Raw genomic sequence first — 16,477 nt, 5'->3', positions numbered from 1 at the left:
TTCAATTTTGCAGCAGTCCCTCCGGTCCTGTGGCGAGACTTGAACTCATTTATCAGGAATTCAACGTCATGGTTGGAAGCCCCCAGGGTACTTACTGTTTATTAAGTTAAACAGAGGGAGCATTTTGGGACCAAAAATTAAGGCCTCCATTTTCCAACCATGCATTCTTCATCAGGAGTGCAGATCTGTGTAAACTTTAGTGCCTATCTTTCAACCCATCACAGTCATAGAGCTTGGAAACAGGCCCTTCGACCCAACTTGCCAACACCGGCCAACATGTCCCATCTACACTAGTCCCACCTGCCTGTGTTTCATCCATGTGCCTCTAAACCAATCCTATCCATGTACCTATTTAATTGTTTCTTAAACATTGCAATAGTCCCTGCCTCAACTACCTCCTCTGGCAGCTCATTCCTTATACCCACCACCCTTTGTGTCACATTGCATCACATTGCATTGTGTAAAGTTCCCAAAAGTTAAGATAGATATGAGCTGTAAGGCAATAATTTACTTAAATCTCGTCAAATGGATGGATGCTAATCCCATCTGCACAAAAGTAACTGTATCTGAAGGCTAAGTCCCTATCTCTGGAACTCTCTGCCAGAGGGTAGTCGAGGCCAGTTAATTGGCTATATTTAAGAGGGAGTTAGATGTGGCCCTTGTGGCTAAGGGGATCAGAGGGTATGGAGAGAAGGCAGGTACGGGATACTGAGTTGGATGATCAGCCATGATCATATTGAATGGCGGTGCAGGCTCGATGGGCCGAATGGCCTACTCCTGCACCTAATTTCTATGTTTCTATGTTTCTATGTAAGTGCTGTGCAGAATCTTGAAGCAATGGTGGTGCTGATTGATATGGAACGTGGTGGGGATGGAGGCCAATTGAATTCTATGGAAGCCTTTCAGATCAAAATAGCTATCAAATTCAGTTGTCTAATCCAATGTTTAAAAAAAATCAGGAAAAAAAATGTTCATGGGATTCACTCAGGGAAGCATCAGTAAAAAACTACAACAATCCAAAGTTCTTTTCCAATCATGACCAAAGAGTAAAGGGTAGCTGATTCACCATTGCCTATTTGATACTTTCTCCAAAGGAAATTAACCTCCTTAGTTCATAGTCCCCACGGAGAATAGTGTTCATTGGCTTCAATAAAGGGAATATTTTGGGATCTTCTAAATTATGGATCCTAACTCTCAAAGGTAAATTCCAGAGTCATACAGGATGGAGATTCTTGAAGCTTCCTGCTATTATAACCAGTCTACACACCTCTGCCTCACATCACAGGTGTGTTCTAATGCTGACTCTTAAAGAGAAGTGGTCCTTAAGAAGCTTAACACAGCAAAACCCATCGTCAACCTGACAGCATTCCAAGTCTGTTTCTTAAACCTTACCCTTTGACCTGGTGGCCCATCTCGTCCCGAGAGTCCTCGAGGACCCGACAGACCCTGGATAAAGAGAACAATTTGGAATTAGACAAAAATAAAAATGTTCCTGTCATTCCATTGTGCCCTTCGCACCCCTCAGGAATATTCCCTGTAGCTTGACATCCAGAGAGGTATTTTTATTTTCCATCTAGCTGCTGCACTAATGTAGGAAGCTCTTAGCCATTTGTGGAAGTTTGTCCTGCACAATGTACTATCAGCAATACAATCTGCATTGGATTACGCGATGATTTGTAAACTAGTACAGATGAGTTCCCTCTGTCCTGGTTGAAACTGAGCGGTCAATTGCCAGGGATTCCACCTGTCAGCGCAGACAAAGCTTCAATTTAACGATTCAAGGTGGCACTTCCCGCAATGCCCAGTCACTCAGTACCTCAGACAAACAGCCGTGCTATTTATTTGATCACTGGATGCGGACACATCTGGCAATGCGAGTTGTTACAGTCTATCACTGACTGCTCTTGACAGAGCTATGAGACAATTGTCAACCATATTGGTGGGTCCAGCATATATCATGTTTCTGTTCTTAATTATTGCCCTGGAGACCAGTGCTTATTCAGAGATGAGGGAGGGATGCACTTTTTTCTAGAGTCTGAAGAAGGTCTCCATATAACCATATAACCATATAACAATTACAGCACGGAAACAGGCCATCTCGGCCCTACAAGTCCGTGCCGAACAACTTTTTTTCCCCTTAGTCCCACCTGCCTGCACTCATACCATAACCCTCCATTCCCTTCTCATCCATATGGCCTATCCAATTTATTTTTAAATGATACCAATGAACCTGCCTCCACCACTTCCACTGGAAGCTCATTCCACACCGCTACCACTCTCTGAGTAAAGAAGTTCCCCCTCATATTACCCCTAAACTTCTGTCCCTTAATTCTGAAGTCATGTCCTCTTGTTTGAATCTTCCCTATTCTCAAAGGGAAAAGCTTGTCCACATCAACTCTGTCTATTCCTCTCATCATTTTAAAGACCTCTATCGTCCCCCCTTAACCTTCTGCGCTCCAGAAAATAAAGACTTAACTTATTCAACCTATCTCTGTAACTTAGTAATTGAAACCCAGGCAACATTCTAGTAAATCTCCTCTGTACTCTCTCTATTTTGTTGACATCCTTCCTATAATTGGGCGACCAAAATTGTACACCATACTCCAGATTTGGTCTCACCAATGCCATGTACAATTTTAACATTACATCTCAGCTTCTATACTCAATGCTCTGATTTATAAAGGCTAGCATACCAAAAGCTTTCTTTACCACCCTATCTATATGAGATTCCAATATGAGATTCCTATATGAGTCTCGACCCGAAACGTTACCTATTTCGTTTCTGCCTGACCGGCTGTGTTACTCCAGCATTTTGTGTTTATCTTGGGTGTAAACCAGCATCTGCAGTTCCTTCCAGAACCTTATTTGATCCTCACTTGGATTCAGCAAGATTCTGGCTCCTGGATAGGTACAACCTAAGCCTACGGAATACTACCCACACAAAGCATCTACCAGCTGCGGTGCATTTTTAATAATAAATTCAAAAGAACTCATAGTGAAGAAAATACAACAGCTTAACAAGACTGGACAAGCAATATTTCCCATCTGCCTGAGCGTTGCCTGAAGCAATGGAACTCAACAATAACGGTTTCAATACACTGCAATTCTTATTGCTGGCTTATCAAATTCTAGCAGAAAATCGCACGTTCAAATCACAAATTTGCAAAAATATACGATGTTACAAATTCCTTGGGGTAATAACCATTTGAACAGCAGAATGATTCTCAGAATATTGAATTCCTACCTGGTGACCAGCGGGGCCACTCTGTCCTTTCTCACCCTTTTCACCAGCGCTCCCCTGTCGGAATTAAAATGACACAATTCAGACATCAGCCCTCAGCTTTGTTCGCCAACATTGATGGGAGGATTTCCTCCCTTCATTGTGCTTAGTGAAGTTGTGAAAGTGATTACAAAGGGTGATTTATAGTTTCCATCTGTGCAGCAAAACTCAGTAATAACAACCAGCTCTCGTGGAAAGAGGCAAAGAAAGGAAATAATGTGGAGGAGATTAAGTTTATCCAAAACTGATGACTCCAGATTATCCTACATCATCCATGCTACTGTAAGGAAAATAATTCCCATGGTGTAAAGTGGAGCTGCTGCAACCCCAATGTTATACGAGTCAAATTCACTGCGACCCTGATTCCCAGCTACCTCCTCCCAGAGACTAATCTCATGTTCAATTAGAAAATTGACCTCAAGTTAAGACTCTACATGTTTTAACAACTTTGAACTTGAAGGCTCTAACTTGGTGCTGGAAATGTGGCGACACTGTGTACTGTCTCGGTGTGATCTATTTTTACACTCTTATTCATAAGTATGATTGTGCCTATGTATAGAAAAAAATGTAGTGAACTGTATGCAAAAAAGTAATTTCACTGTAACCGAGTACATGTGGCAATAAAGTGCCATTGAACCATTGAATTAAACATGAGCGAAGCATTCAAAGCTTTCTCCCAGCAGTCCCCAGGTTACAACAGGCTTCCGCTTCTGAGAACGTCATTGTTCCCTCTGGGACATATGACTACAAAGCATTCTAGACTCTTGAACTGCTTGTAACCCAAACTGGAAATGCAGGAGAGGATCACAGCTGTGAAAGGGGAGCGAGCAGGTGCGGGAAGAGCGACCGCCAGCCGGCCCCACTGACGAGTGAGTGAGTGAGTGTGAGTGAGTGAGTGAGTGAGTGAGTGAGTGAGTGAGTGTGAGTATGAGTGAGTGAGTGAGTGAGTGAGTGAGTGAGAGTGAGTGAGTGAGTGAGTGAGTGAGTGAGTGAGTGAGTGAGTGAGTGAGTGAGTGAGTGAGTGAGTGAGTGAGAGTGAGTGAGTGAGTGAGTGAGTGAGTGAGTGAGTGTGAGTGAGTGAGTGAGTGAGTGAGTGAGTGAGTGAGTGTGTGTGAGTGAGTGAGTGAGTGAGTGAGTGTGAGTGAGTGAGTGAGCGAGTGAGTGAGTGAGTGAGTGAGTGAGTGAGTGAGCGTGTGAGTGAGTGAGTGTGTGAGTGAGTGAGTGAGTGAGTGAGTGAGTGAGTGAGTGAGTGTGAGTGAGTGTGAGTGAGTGAGTGAGTGAGTGAGTGTGAGTGAGTGAGTGAGTGAGTGAGTGAGTGAGTGAGTGAGTCAGTGAGTGTGTGAGTGAGTGAGTGAGTGAGTGTGAGTGTGAGTGAGTGAGTGAGTGAGTGAGTGAGTGAGTGAGTGAGTGAGAGTGAGTGAGTGAGTGAGTGAGTGAGTGAGTGTGTGAGTGAGTGAGTGAGTGAGTGAGTGAGTGAGTGAGTGAGTGAGTGAGTGAGTGAGTGAGTGAGTGAGTGCGTGTGAGTGAGTGTGTGAGTGAGTGAGTGAGTGAGTGTGTGATCAGCGACCCAGCCACTCCTTTTTGGTGCTATGGGGTGGGGAGAGACGGCATTCGGGAATGTCCTGCTCCAACCTGGCAGAAGATGCCTGAAGCCCCACAGTGACTGAAAAGTCCACCCCCATCCATCCCACCAGAGCCCCGAATGCTCGCTCGTATGTACAGCGTTTCCATCAGTCAGACATTTGTAACTCACGAGGATCTGCAGTAATTTCCTGATAATTTCAGACAATGGTTAAAGCTCCCTGCAGGGAGTGAACAGCTCACCGGAAGGCCTTGAATGGATTGTCCGCTCGGTCCCTGGGGCCCAGGCTGACCCTGCGGACCCGGCAGGCCGATCACCCCCCTCTGACCATCAGGTCCCTGTCAACAAACAAACAGAGAGTAGCAGCCATCTCTTCACATGGAAGTGACGTTACAAAGTTGCTGAAGGTCAACATGTGGGCAAACACATCACAACATAGACTGAGATCTGGATACAGAATCCCACTGTCAATTTACCGGTAATTTAGGGGAAGTGTGAGGTTGGGTGGGATTGGGGGAAGGAGGGAGAGCAGGAGATGGGTGAGGTTGGTGGTATCGAGGGTTGGGATCAGGAGATGGGCAAGGTTAGTGATGTCGAGGATTAGGACTGAGAAGATGGGCAAGGATGGTGGGATCAAGGGATGGGACCAGGAAATGGGCGAGGTTGGTGATGCCAGGGGGAGGATTGCGGGCGGGGCATTGGGCGAATAAAAGGAAGGGATCAGTGGAAGGATGGTGAGTGGGACCAGGGAAGGGGTGAAGTTAGTGGCATCGAAGGAAAGGCGGTTGGGTGGGATTGAGGGAGGGATGTTGGGTGGGAAAAGGAGAGGAATATTGGAAGTGAACTGGGGAAGGGAGTTGGAGTATAACTGAGTGAGGGGTGAGGTTGATAAGATTGAGGGAAGAGTTGGTTGGATGGGATGGGGGGGAAACGGGGTGGATGGAAGTGATCGGGGAGGGTGAGGTGTTGGATGGCATCGGGGAAGTGGTAAGGTTGAGAGATCAGGGAAACATAGAAATTAGGTGCAGGAGTAGGCCATTCGGCTCATCGAGCCTGCACCGCCATTCAATATGATCATGGCTGATCATCCAACTCAGTATCCTGTACCTGCCTTCTCTCCATACCCCCTGATCCCCTTAGCCACAAGGGCCACATCTAACTCCCTCTTAAATATAGCCAATGAACTGGCCTCAACTATCCTCTGTGGCAGAGAGTTCCAGAGATTCACCACTCTCTGTGTGAAAAAAGTTCTTCTCATCTCGGTTTTAAAGGATTTCCCCCTTATCCTTAAGCTGTGACCCCCTTGACCCCTTGTCCTGGACATCCCCAACATCGGGAACAATCTTCCTGCATCTAGCCTGTCCAATCCCTTAAGAATTTTATAAGCGGAAGAGGCAACATTGTGTGGAATGAGGAAGGGGAGACGTTGAGTGTGGTTGGCTGGGGTGGTTTGGTGGCACCAGGGGAAGGGCTGAACTAAGATGTTGGAGAAACTGGGTCTTTCCCTTGTAGGTGGGATGTGGATCTGCAGCAATAAAACTATGTTCGCACCGAACTTGAAATGGTAATGATTATGTTCAATAAAGTAAAAATAAATGCATTTCCTTGGTTAGTTTAATAAACTTCTAATAGTGTGTGATGGAAGCTCTTACCCTTGGACCTTGTTCTCCTCTCACACCTCTTTGGCCTCGTAAACCTGCGTTACCCTGTAGAACAGACATTAATGGAAGAGCTCTGTGTTAAATGTGAATCACAAAGGGCAAGATCTAATCATTCAATCCAAATGTCCATTGTTCTCCGTTCCTGATGTAACTTCATGCACTTGATGGAGATGCTGCCTGACTATTTGGCTATTAGCATCCTCATTACTCTTAAAAACTCTTGTAAACACCCTGCTCCCAGATGGGTATCAAGGCACACCCCATCAGTGCTGAGACACCCAGCAGCTGCAGCAAACTGCTCCAAGGAAGCTACATCGGTGAGACCAAGCGGAGGCTTGGCGATCGCCTCGCTGAACACCTCCGCTCGGTCCGCAATAACCAAGCTGACCTCCCGGTGGCTCAGCACTTCAACTCCCCCTCTCATTCCCCATCCGACCTCTCTGTCCTGGGTCTCCTCCATGGCCAGAGCGAGCATCACCGGAAATTGGAGGAACAGCACCTCATATTCCGCCTGGGGAGTCTGCATCCTGCGGGCATGAACATTTGAATTCTCCCAATTTTGTCAGCCCTCGAGCTGTCTCCTCCCATCCCTCAGCCCTCGGGCTCCTCCTCCTCCTTTTTCCTTTCTTCTCCCCGCCTCCCCCCATCAGTCTGAAGAAGGGTTTCGGGCCGAAACATTGCCAATTTTCTTCGCTCCATAGATGCTGCTGCACCTGCTGAGTTTCTCCAGCATTTTTGTGTACCACTGTAATTAAGTTTAGTCTAGAAATGCAGCATGGAAACAGACCCTTCAGCCCACTGAGTCCATGCTAGCCATCGACATGGTTCTGTTATGCCACCTTCTCGTCCGCTCTCCACACACTGGGGGCAATTTACCGAGGCTATTTAGCCTACAACCGTGCAAATTCCATATAAACAGCACCCGAGGTCAGGATCGAACCTGGGTCCCTCGTGCTGTGAGGCAGCAGCTCTATTGGCTGCACCAGTGCGCCGACTTAAATGTTGGAACCGTCATGGCAGAAGCATGATCAGGAAATAGATATTTTTAAACAAAATTAACTATCTAGATACATGCTCCAATGAACTGCACACACCTCTCTTCACCACCACTATCTGAAGTCTGTCTTGAATTCCCCAATGTATATTGAGTAACCATTATGAATATTTGGGGCCCAATTCTGTCACTGATCCCAGGAGTTCACTGGAGTACCGGGAGGCCAATAGGAACATCTGTACAACTGGAACATTTGGAGGCTGCTTTCCTACTGAGGATCAGTGTTTACAGCAAGCTCCCCACTCCCCATCACCAACCTGCCCAAACATTTAATTGTTCCATGAGCCCCAATGCCTGACACTTTGTTTCAACCAGGTTACCGATTTTCTTTGTCCCTCTCAACATTTCTGCAATATTCACCACAACTTTCAGGTTCTGACTGAGGAGAATGGAAACTCCAAGCACAGGGTTTCTTTGTTTGAATACCTGAATCATATCTTCCATTAACCTTCTCTGCTTTGAGGAGGGGACAACTCCAGCTTCACCCAGTCTCTCCACAGAACTGATCTACCCTAATTTCTCTAACTCTTCTCCTGTGCACCTTCTGCAAGGCTTCAACATCTTTCCCCCGGGGTGGGGCCCGTGAACAGGATACAACCCATTTATACAGGTTTAACATCCTCCTTTAGTAGAGACTTCATATCAAACTCAAGAAACCCTGGTGCCACATCACCAAGAATGAGAAGTTGCAGAAACACAGAGGAGACGCTACCTGTTTTAACAAACAGAAGGTATCACCTGACTTCAGTGTTGTCTTCCAGTAATCCAGATTCAAACTAAACCCTCTTACCGGGGGACCCAGGGGTCCAGGAGGTCCTTTGCTGTCTTGGGAACAAGTGCAGGCATGAGGAAGAGCTGGGCAATTGGCTTCATCTCTCTGAAAGGAATAACATCACATTTACTTTAGACTTTAGAGATACAGCACGGAAACGGGCCCTTTGGCCACTGGGTCCGTGCCGAACATCGATCCCTATACACTAGCACTACCCTACACACTAGGGACAATTTTCAACTTTACTGAAGCCAATTAACCCACAAAGTTTAACATCGTTGGAGAATGGGAGAAAACCGGTGCACCTGGAGGAAGCCCGCGTGTTCACAGGGAAAACGTACAAACTCCGTACAGACAGCACCGTAGTCAGGATTGAACGCAGGTCTCTGACACTGTTAGGCAGCAACTCGACTGCTGCACCACTGTGCCGCCCCCTAATCATACTAACAATGTCAAATGGTGCTCCATCCACGGGCCTCAGATAACTAATATCTCTTGTATCATTCCCCCACCCCAGCAGGAATTATGGGTAATCCTGTTGGAAATGAAAATCCAGATAAAATCCCTGGTCGACTTGTGCTCAACCTACTCTCATATGTGAGAGAATGGAGCGGCTGGGCTTGTATACTCTGGAAATTAGAAGGATGAGAGGCAATCATATTGAAACATAAGATTATTAAAGGTTTGGACATGTTAGAGGCAGGTGCTGTTCCAAATGTTGGGGGAAGTCCAGAAATTTGGGCCACCGTTTAAGAATAAGGGGTATGCCATTTAGAATGGAGATGAGGAAACACTTTTCACACACAGAGAATTCCACAGTTGTTGTGAGTCTGTGGAATTCTCAGCCTCAGAGGGCGGTGGAGGCCAGTTCTCTGGATACTTTCTAGAGAGAGCTAGATAGGGTTCTTAAAGATAACAGAGTCAGGGGATATGGGGAGAAGGCAGGAACGGGGTACTGATTGGGGATGATCAACCGTGATCACGTTGAATGGCGGCACTGGTTCGAAGGGCCAAATGGCCTACTCCTGCACCTATTGTCTATTGTCCGTTGTCTAATAGCAAAAACGTAGAATGGTTGTTTTCGCTTGTGGGATGTGGAAACCAAGGGTCATGAGCGCAAGGCTGTCGCCAACATTTCCCCGGAGAACAGATGGAATGTTTAAGTGAACTGCAAAGAAAGAAAGAAGGTAGACAAAAATTGCTGGAGAAACTCAGCGGGTGCAGCAGCATCTATGGAGCGAAGGAAATAGGCGACGTTTTGGGCCGAAACCCTTCTTCAGACTGATGGGGGGTGGGGGGGGAGAAGGAAAGAAAAGGGGAGGAGGAGGAGCCCGAGGGCGGGCGGATAGGAGGATGGGAGGAGACAGCTCAAGGGCTAGCAAAACTGGGAGAATTCAATGTTAATGCCATCCGGACGCAAGGTCCCCAGGCGGAATATGAGGTGCTGTTCCTCCAATTTCCGGTGTTGCTCACTCTGGCAATGGAGGAGACCCAGGACAGAGAGGTCGGATTGGGAATGGGAGGGGGAGTTGAAGTGCTGAGCCACCGGGAGGTCAGGTTGGTTATTGCGGACTGAGCGGAGGTGTTCGGCGAAACGATCGCCCAACCTGCGCTTAGTCTCCCCGATGTAAATCAGCTGACATCTAGAGCAGCGGATGCAGTTGATGAGGTTGGAGGAGATACAGGTGAACCTTTGTCGCACCTGGAACGACTGCTTGGGTCCTTGAATGGAGTCGAGGGGGGAGGTGAAGGGACAGGTGTTGCATTTCTTGCGGTTGCAACGGAAAGTACCCGGGGAGGGGGTGGTGCGGGAGGGAAGGGAAGAATTGACAAGGGAGTTGCGGAGGAAGCGGTCTTTGCGGAAGGCAGAAAGAAACTCAGAAATATAAAGCAGAAGATGGCCATTCAGCCCTTCAGACCTGCTCCATCATCAAACACTATTACATCATCGACCCTGTTCCCACATCTCTTAATCCTTTTGGTATTGAGAAATATATAAGTAAAACATTTTTTAAACTGTAGTTGCTGGAAATCTAAAATAAAAACAGGAAATGCTGGAAATACTCAGAAAGTCAGGCCTCAGCTGTAGGAAGAGAAGGAGGTGGACTGCACAAATGCTGCCTGAACCATTTAGTGTTATGAGCATTTTTTTTCAGAAAAATATATATTCCTCCCTTTTTGAATCCATCCAGTCACATGGCCTCTGCTGCATTCTCTGGGAGAGAATTTCACAGGTTCAACCCCCTCTGATTAAAGAAATGTTTCCCAATCTCCATTTTAAATGGCTCACCCCATATCATGAGGCCGTGATCATTGGTTCTGGATTGCCCAATTATGGGCAACAGTCTCCTGTATCCAGTCCGGATTTTACAGTCTTCTCTGAAACCTCCTCTCATCCTTCCACCCAGTGAATAGAGGGCTAACTGAGCCAATCTCTCCTCATACATCAGCCCTGCAATGCCTCAAATCAGTTTATTAAACCTTTGCTGCACACTATCCATGGCAAGAACATCCCTCCTCAGACAAGGCCAACAAAACTGCCCACAAACCACAGATGAGGCCTTACTGTGGGCTTGTACAGATGCACTGAGACTCCTTGCTCCTTACCTCAATTCCTACTGCACTGAAGACCAACACATCACCTGCCTTCATCACTACTCGCTCCATCTCAATACTGGGAAGGACAGCACAAGGAACGGCAGTTCTTTTGCAACTTCCATTACAGAATTTTACGGGAAATGGCAAGGTATGTACACAATAGTCCAGCCGTAGCCTATATTATATTTCATTCCTTTCACATTGTGTGGGGAGTCTGGCCTGGTTCAGCATGGCCTGGGCTGCACAAATTTGCTGGGCCGCCAGGGGTAAAGTTCCGGGTAGGGCAGGAGCATTGAGAAGGAGGGGGTCGGGGATCATGCCAGCAACTCACTCACTCACCACTGCTGCAGTGCTCCGGGCGTGGAGCCACCGCATTGTGGCCGGGGAGGGAAGTAGCTCGAGTGGCTGCGAGTGGCCTCCGGGACCGGACAGCGGTACCGGGTGCCACCTCAGTACCTTCCGCCGGCCCGCCTGCCCGCCAGCCATGGCACAGCCGCAACCGGTGGAGGCGGTGGTTGGTGGGTAGCTACTAGGAGGAAGGCTGGTTGCTTTGTCCAAGACTCTCTCTCTCTCTCTCTCTCTCTCTCTCTTAGTCCTGGGGCAGGCGACTTGGGAACTGCAGCTAGTCCCATGGACACGAAGGATCTGGGAACCTGTAGCCAGTCCCGGGGCACGCAGGTGATGTTGCTGACCCCTGGACTAACCCAAACTCTTGATCCTGTCCCACCATCCTTTTCTCAAAATTTAGCAACATAAATTGGGGGTGTGCCTTCGACGCACGTGCGTCTTCATTGCCGGGAAATACTGTAAGATACAGTGAAATTCAGATTGCCGTACAGCTATACCAATAAAGAGCTACAAAACACCCAAATACATTTTTAACATGAACATCCACCACAGCGACTCCCCCATATTCCTCACTTCTTCCCCACTCTGCCCAGCTGACAGAGGCATTTAAACTTTTCTTGTAGATTCGTAGTTAAACAGCAGGCCAATAGGCCCTGCACCACAACTTCTCTATGCCAAACAAGATGCTTTCTTAAGCTGGTCCCAATTTGCCTGCATTTGGCCTACTTCCCTCTAAACCTTTCCTGTCCATGAACCTGCCAAAATATCTTTCAAACATTGTAATTGTACCTGCCTGTAACACCTCCTCTGGCAGCTTGCTACACACAATCACTTTTTGTACTCTCTTGAAAACGATCACCTATGCTCCAGAAATGTCTCCCTAATCCTAAATTAGGATGTAATGTTAAAATTGTACAAGGCATTGGTGAGGCCAATTCTGGAGTATGGTGTACAATTTTGGTCACCTAATTATAGGAAGGATGTCAACAAAATAGAGAGAGTACAGAGGAGATTTACTAGAATGTTGCCTGGGTTTCAGCAACTAAGTTACAGAGAAAGGTTGAACAAGTTAGGGCTTTATTCTTTGGAGCGCAGAAGGTTAAGGGGGGACTTGATAGAGGTTTTTAAAATGATGAGAGGGATAGACAGAGTTGACGTGGAAAAGCTTTTCCCACTGAGAGTAGGGAAGATTCAAACAAGGGGACATGACATGAGAATTAAGGGACTGAAGTTTAGGGGTAACATGAGGGGAACTTCTTTACTCAGAGAGTGGTAGCTGTGTGGAATGAGCTTCCAGTGAAGGTGGTGGAGGCAGGTTCGTTTTTATCATTTAAAAATAAATTGGATAGTTATATGGATGGGAAGGGAATGGAGGGCTATGGTCTGAGCGCAGGTATATGGGACTAGGGGAGATTATGTGTTCGGCACGGACTAGAAGGGTCGAGATGGCCTGTTTCCGTGCTGTAATTGTTATATGGTTATATGGTTAATCCTCTGCTCTTTACAAAGAGCTTTCCACAAAATAGTTTCACATAGTCTCCTGCCCCCTATACAGGAATACAAAGTTGTATTAACATTCATTCTTGTGTGCATGTTGGAAACCATAACAGTATCATGAACTCATTCCATTGCGTGAGGCTTTATGAATACATGGGTGCGTTAATGAGCTGGGAATGTTGTTCCAATGCTGGTGGTCCTGCTGCATTCTGTAAGCTCATTGCCCAGAGCACGGGTCAACCTCAGACAGTGCTTGGGGAACGGGGGGTGGACAGAAGTTCACAGCTGCAGTCCACACACCTGCTGCGAGAGAGCCCTTGGAGGCTGCTTAGCTCCAGCGCCATCCTCCCCCTTAATGAATGGAAATAGCATGCAAAACGCTATTGTAAACTGGTGAATAGTGGCCTTTACAATTCTAATACCAGCTTGACTTTTATATTGTTGATTTACGGCACCAAAGTCAAAAGGCAATTTACAGTAAGTTCACATAAAACACTGTTAAGATGTTAGGTATCACTTGGGGACACTGGATGAAGGCTTTAGGGAGTGAGCAGGGTAGACCCAAATCTAGCAAAATGTCAACTTTGTTTCTCTTTCCACAGATTTTGTCTAACCTGATCAATATTTCCCACATTTTCTGTGTTTTTCAAACCTGTCAACGCATGGCCGTTATAGGAAAAATTGGCATATTTAAAAATCAGGTTTCATTAAGGCATGAAAATGACATTTGAACAACAGTACACAAAGCACTCAACTTCCAATCTATTCCAGGGTTGACAATAAGGGAGCAGTAACTCAACATTCAATATTAAAGATTTAGAACAAATAACAGGATCCCCTTGCAGAGAGATATGGAACTGGAGCTGTAATCAGTTTAGCTGATGATACAGGAATTATTCAAATGTAGATTGTCTTTTTTTTTGTATTCAATTTATTGTCATTATCTCATAAGAGACAACGAAATGGATTTTCCTCACAGTCAAGTACCATAAAATAAATAATTAATAAATAAAACATTTTTTTTAAAGCACAAACGCAGAAGCCCTTGACACAACACAACCCCCACAGTGGCACCAAAGTTGAGGAAGGTACCATATTCCAGCCAACCTCCCCGCCGATCTTCCCAGATGTTCACCCGTGGTGTAGGCAGAAGTAGGATGCAGAACCAAGGAGTGTCTATGGAATTAGGACTACTTGCCCATGTAACTGTTAATTGACAGTGTGGGATTAGATGGGCTGAATGGCCCTTTCCACACTGCAAGCAAGAATGCACTTTTTCCCCCAAAACAAAACTTCTACTCATGCAATGATTTTTCTGAGGCAAATATTTCCCCAAATTACCTCACGAGAGCCATGCCACAGAATGTGATACCATGCTACCTCAGGAGCTATGAGTAAGATGACTGCAACATTATCAAAGGGGCAGAAGAAGGCTTGCATCTCCAGAGCAATCAATGCTCTTAGGATAGAGCTACTGATCGTAAGTAAATGCAAGGAGTCGACATTTACAGCAGGCTTCCCTAAACAAAGCACAAGGGCTGCAGCCAAATAATCTTTTCCTTAGAAGTGACATTAGTTTAGGTGATCATAATACCTGACAGGAGGAACGAGCGGGGTCTGTAAGGTAAATCTGAGGGAGGACATTTCCAATCCTGATCGTGTCTGTGAAGGCACGTCACCAATGGTGGAACTATTACATTTGGGAATGGTGCAAAAGCCAGACTTGGAGGTGCTCAGAAATCTCAGATTTGAAAGTAAGAATTAGAATTTGAATACAGGGCAAGAATATTAGCTATCAACATATGAATCGCACAGACGGTACATGGAGAAATCTCTTCCTTTGCTCAGTACTTACCAGTGCAGGAAGTTCACAGCACTTGTCCCTGCTTGCATAGGACGTGGAACAGGAAATGTCAAACCCTTGCAATTGGAACTGAAATGAAAATGAAATAATGAAAAGAAAATCCTAATGCAAAACCAAGCACAGTTCATGAGAATATACTACCCTCAGCAACTCTAACTTTCTAGCAATCCATTCTGCTCAATTGTAACACATCTATTAGCCACATTTCAAACTGAGGGAGAATCTAACCATCTCTTTTTGCTCCCATCATTTAAATCCCACCTTCAACAACCTGGGTTAATTGTTACCCAGAAACGTATCCAGATAAATACCAAATAAATACTGTGGCTACAATAGCAGGTCAGGTGTCTGTGGGAAGTGAAATATCTTCTACATAACATTCATATAAAAAATGTTTTTAATAGATTTGATAGTGGGGCCTCTGCCCACCCTCCCCCTTGCTCCCCGCCATTTTTCTCCCCCTCAATCCCCCTGGTCCACTTCCTCTGCCTTTGCTTTGTCAGGCTTGACCATCAAGGCGGAGCAGGTGAGGAAGGTGTTGAGCAGACGCCGCCCAGGCAAAGTCACGGGTCCCGATGGTGTCAGCCCCAGGATACTCAAGGCATGTGCCAGCCAGCTGTGTGGAGTACTCCAGCATATCTTCAACCTAAGCCTGAGCCTGGAGAGGGTTCCTGTGATGTGGAAGACATCCTGCCTGGTTGCTGTACCAAAGGGTACGCGCCCCAGCTCCTCCAATGACCACAGACCGGTGGTGCTGACCTCACACATCATGAAGTCCCGAGAGAGGCTGGTGCTTACTCACCTGCGACCCCTGGTTAAACCATATAACCATATAACAATTACAGCACGGAAACAGGCCATCTCGGCCCTACAAGTCCATGCCGAACAAATTTTTTTTCCCCTTAGTCCCACCTGCCTGCACTCATACCATAACCCTCCATTCCCTTCTCATCCATATGCCTATCCAATTTATTTTTAAATGATACCAATGAACCTGCCTCCACCACTTCCACTGGGAGCTCATTCCACACAGCTACCACTCTCTGCGTAAAGAAGTTCCCCCTCATATTACCCCTAAACTTCTGTCCCTTAATTCTGAAGTCATGTCCTCTTGTTTGAATCTTCCCTATTCTCAAAGGGAAAAGCTTGTCCACATCAACTCTGTCTATCCCTCTCATCATTTTAAAGACCTCTATCAGGTCCCCCCTTAACCTTCTGCGCTCCAGAGAATAAAGACCTAACTTATTCAACCTATCTCTGTAACTTAGTTGTTGAAACCCAGGCAACATTCTAGTAAATCTCCTCTGTACTCTCTCTATTTTGTTGACATCCTTCCTATAATTTGGCGACCAAAATTGTACACCATACTCCAGATTTGGTCTCACCAATGCCTTGTACAATTTTAACATTACATCCCAGCTACAAACCCTACCTGTACCCCCTGCAGTTCCCTTACCAAACAAAGATGGGGGTTGAGGACGCCATCATCCACCTGCTTCATCTTTCCTACGCTCACCTGTATAAGCTGGGAGGCTTTGTGAGTATCATGTTGTTTGGACTTCTCCAGTGCTTTCAACATCATCCGGCCTGCACTGCTTGGGAGCAAACTGACAAAGAAGTGGGTGGATGTTCCATTAGTGTCCTGGAGCACCAACTACCTGACTGGCCGATCACAGTGTGTCAGGCTACAGAACTGTGTCTCGGACATGGTGGTGATCAACAGTGGGGCCCTCTCTCCCTTCCTGTTCACCATCTACACCTCGGACCAGATATAACTCCGTCTCCTGCCACCTGCAGACATTTTCAGATAACTCTACAATT

The 16,477-nt window shown here is 46.3% G+C and overlaps 1 protein-coding gene across 5 annotated transcripts in view; it reads right to left on the bottom strand.

The window, feature by feature from the left end:
- The window catches only part of col14a1a (collagen, type XIV, alpha 1a), a 204,801-nt gene that overhangs the window by 24,576 nt on the left and 163,748 nt on the right, over positions 1–16,477 (bottom strand). For all 5 annotated transcript variants that reach the window (XM_055634707.1, XM_055634709.1, XM_055634710.1 and 2 more), the window contains exons 35-40: positions 14,648–14,725; positions 8,368–8,454; positions 6,515–6,568; positions 5,105–5,200; positions 3,245–3,298; positions 1,393–1,446 (exon numbers count right to left, since the gene is read on the bottom strand). In XM_055634707.1, the coding sequence (XP_055490682.1) occupies positions 1,393–1,446; positions 3,245–3,298; positions 5,105–5,200; positions 6,515–6,568; positions 8,368–8,454; positions 14,648–14,725 (423 nt within the window). The remainder of the gene's footprint in view (positions 1–1,392; positions 1,447–3,244; positions 3,299–5,104; positions 5,201–6,514; positions 6,569–8,367; positions 8,455–14,647; positions 14,726–16,477) is intronic.

Source organism: Leucoraja erinacea, chromosome 4, assembly GCF_028641065.1.
Source record: "Leucoraja erinacea ecotype New England chromosome 4, Leri_hhj_1, whole genome shotgun sequence".
NCBI lineage: Eukaryota > Metazoa > Chordata > Chondrichthyes > Rajiformes > Rajidae > Leucoraja > Leucoraja erinaceus.
The sequence above is the reverse complement of the archived record's forward strand: the minus strand, read 5'-3'. Positions and strand labels throughout refer to the sequence as shown.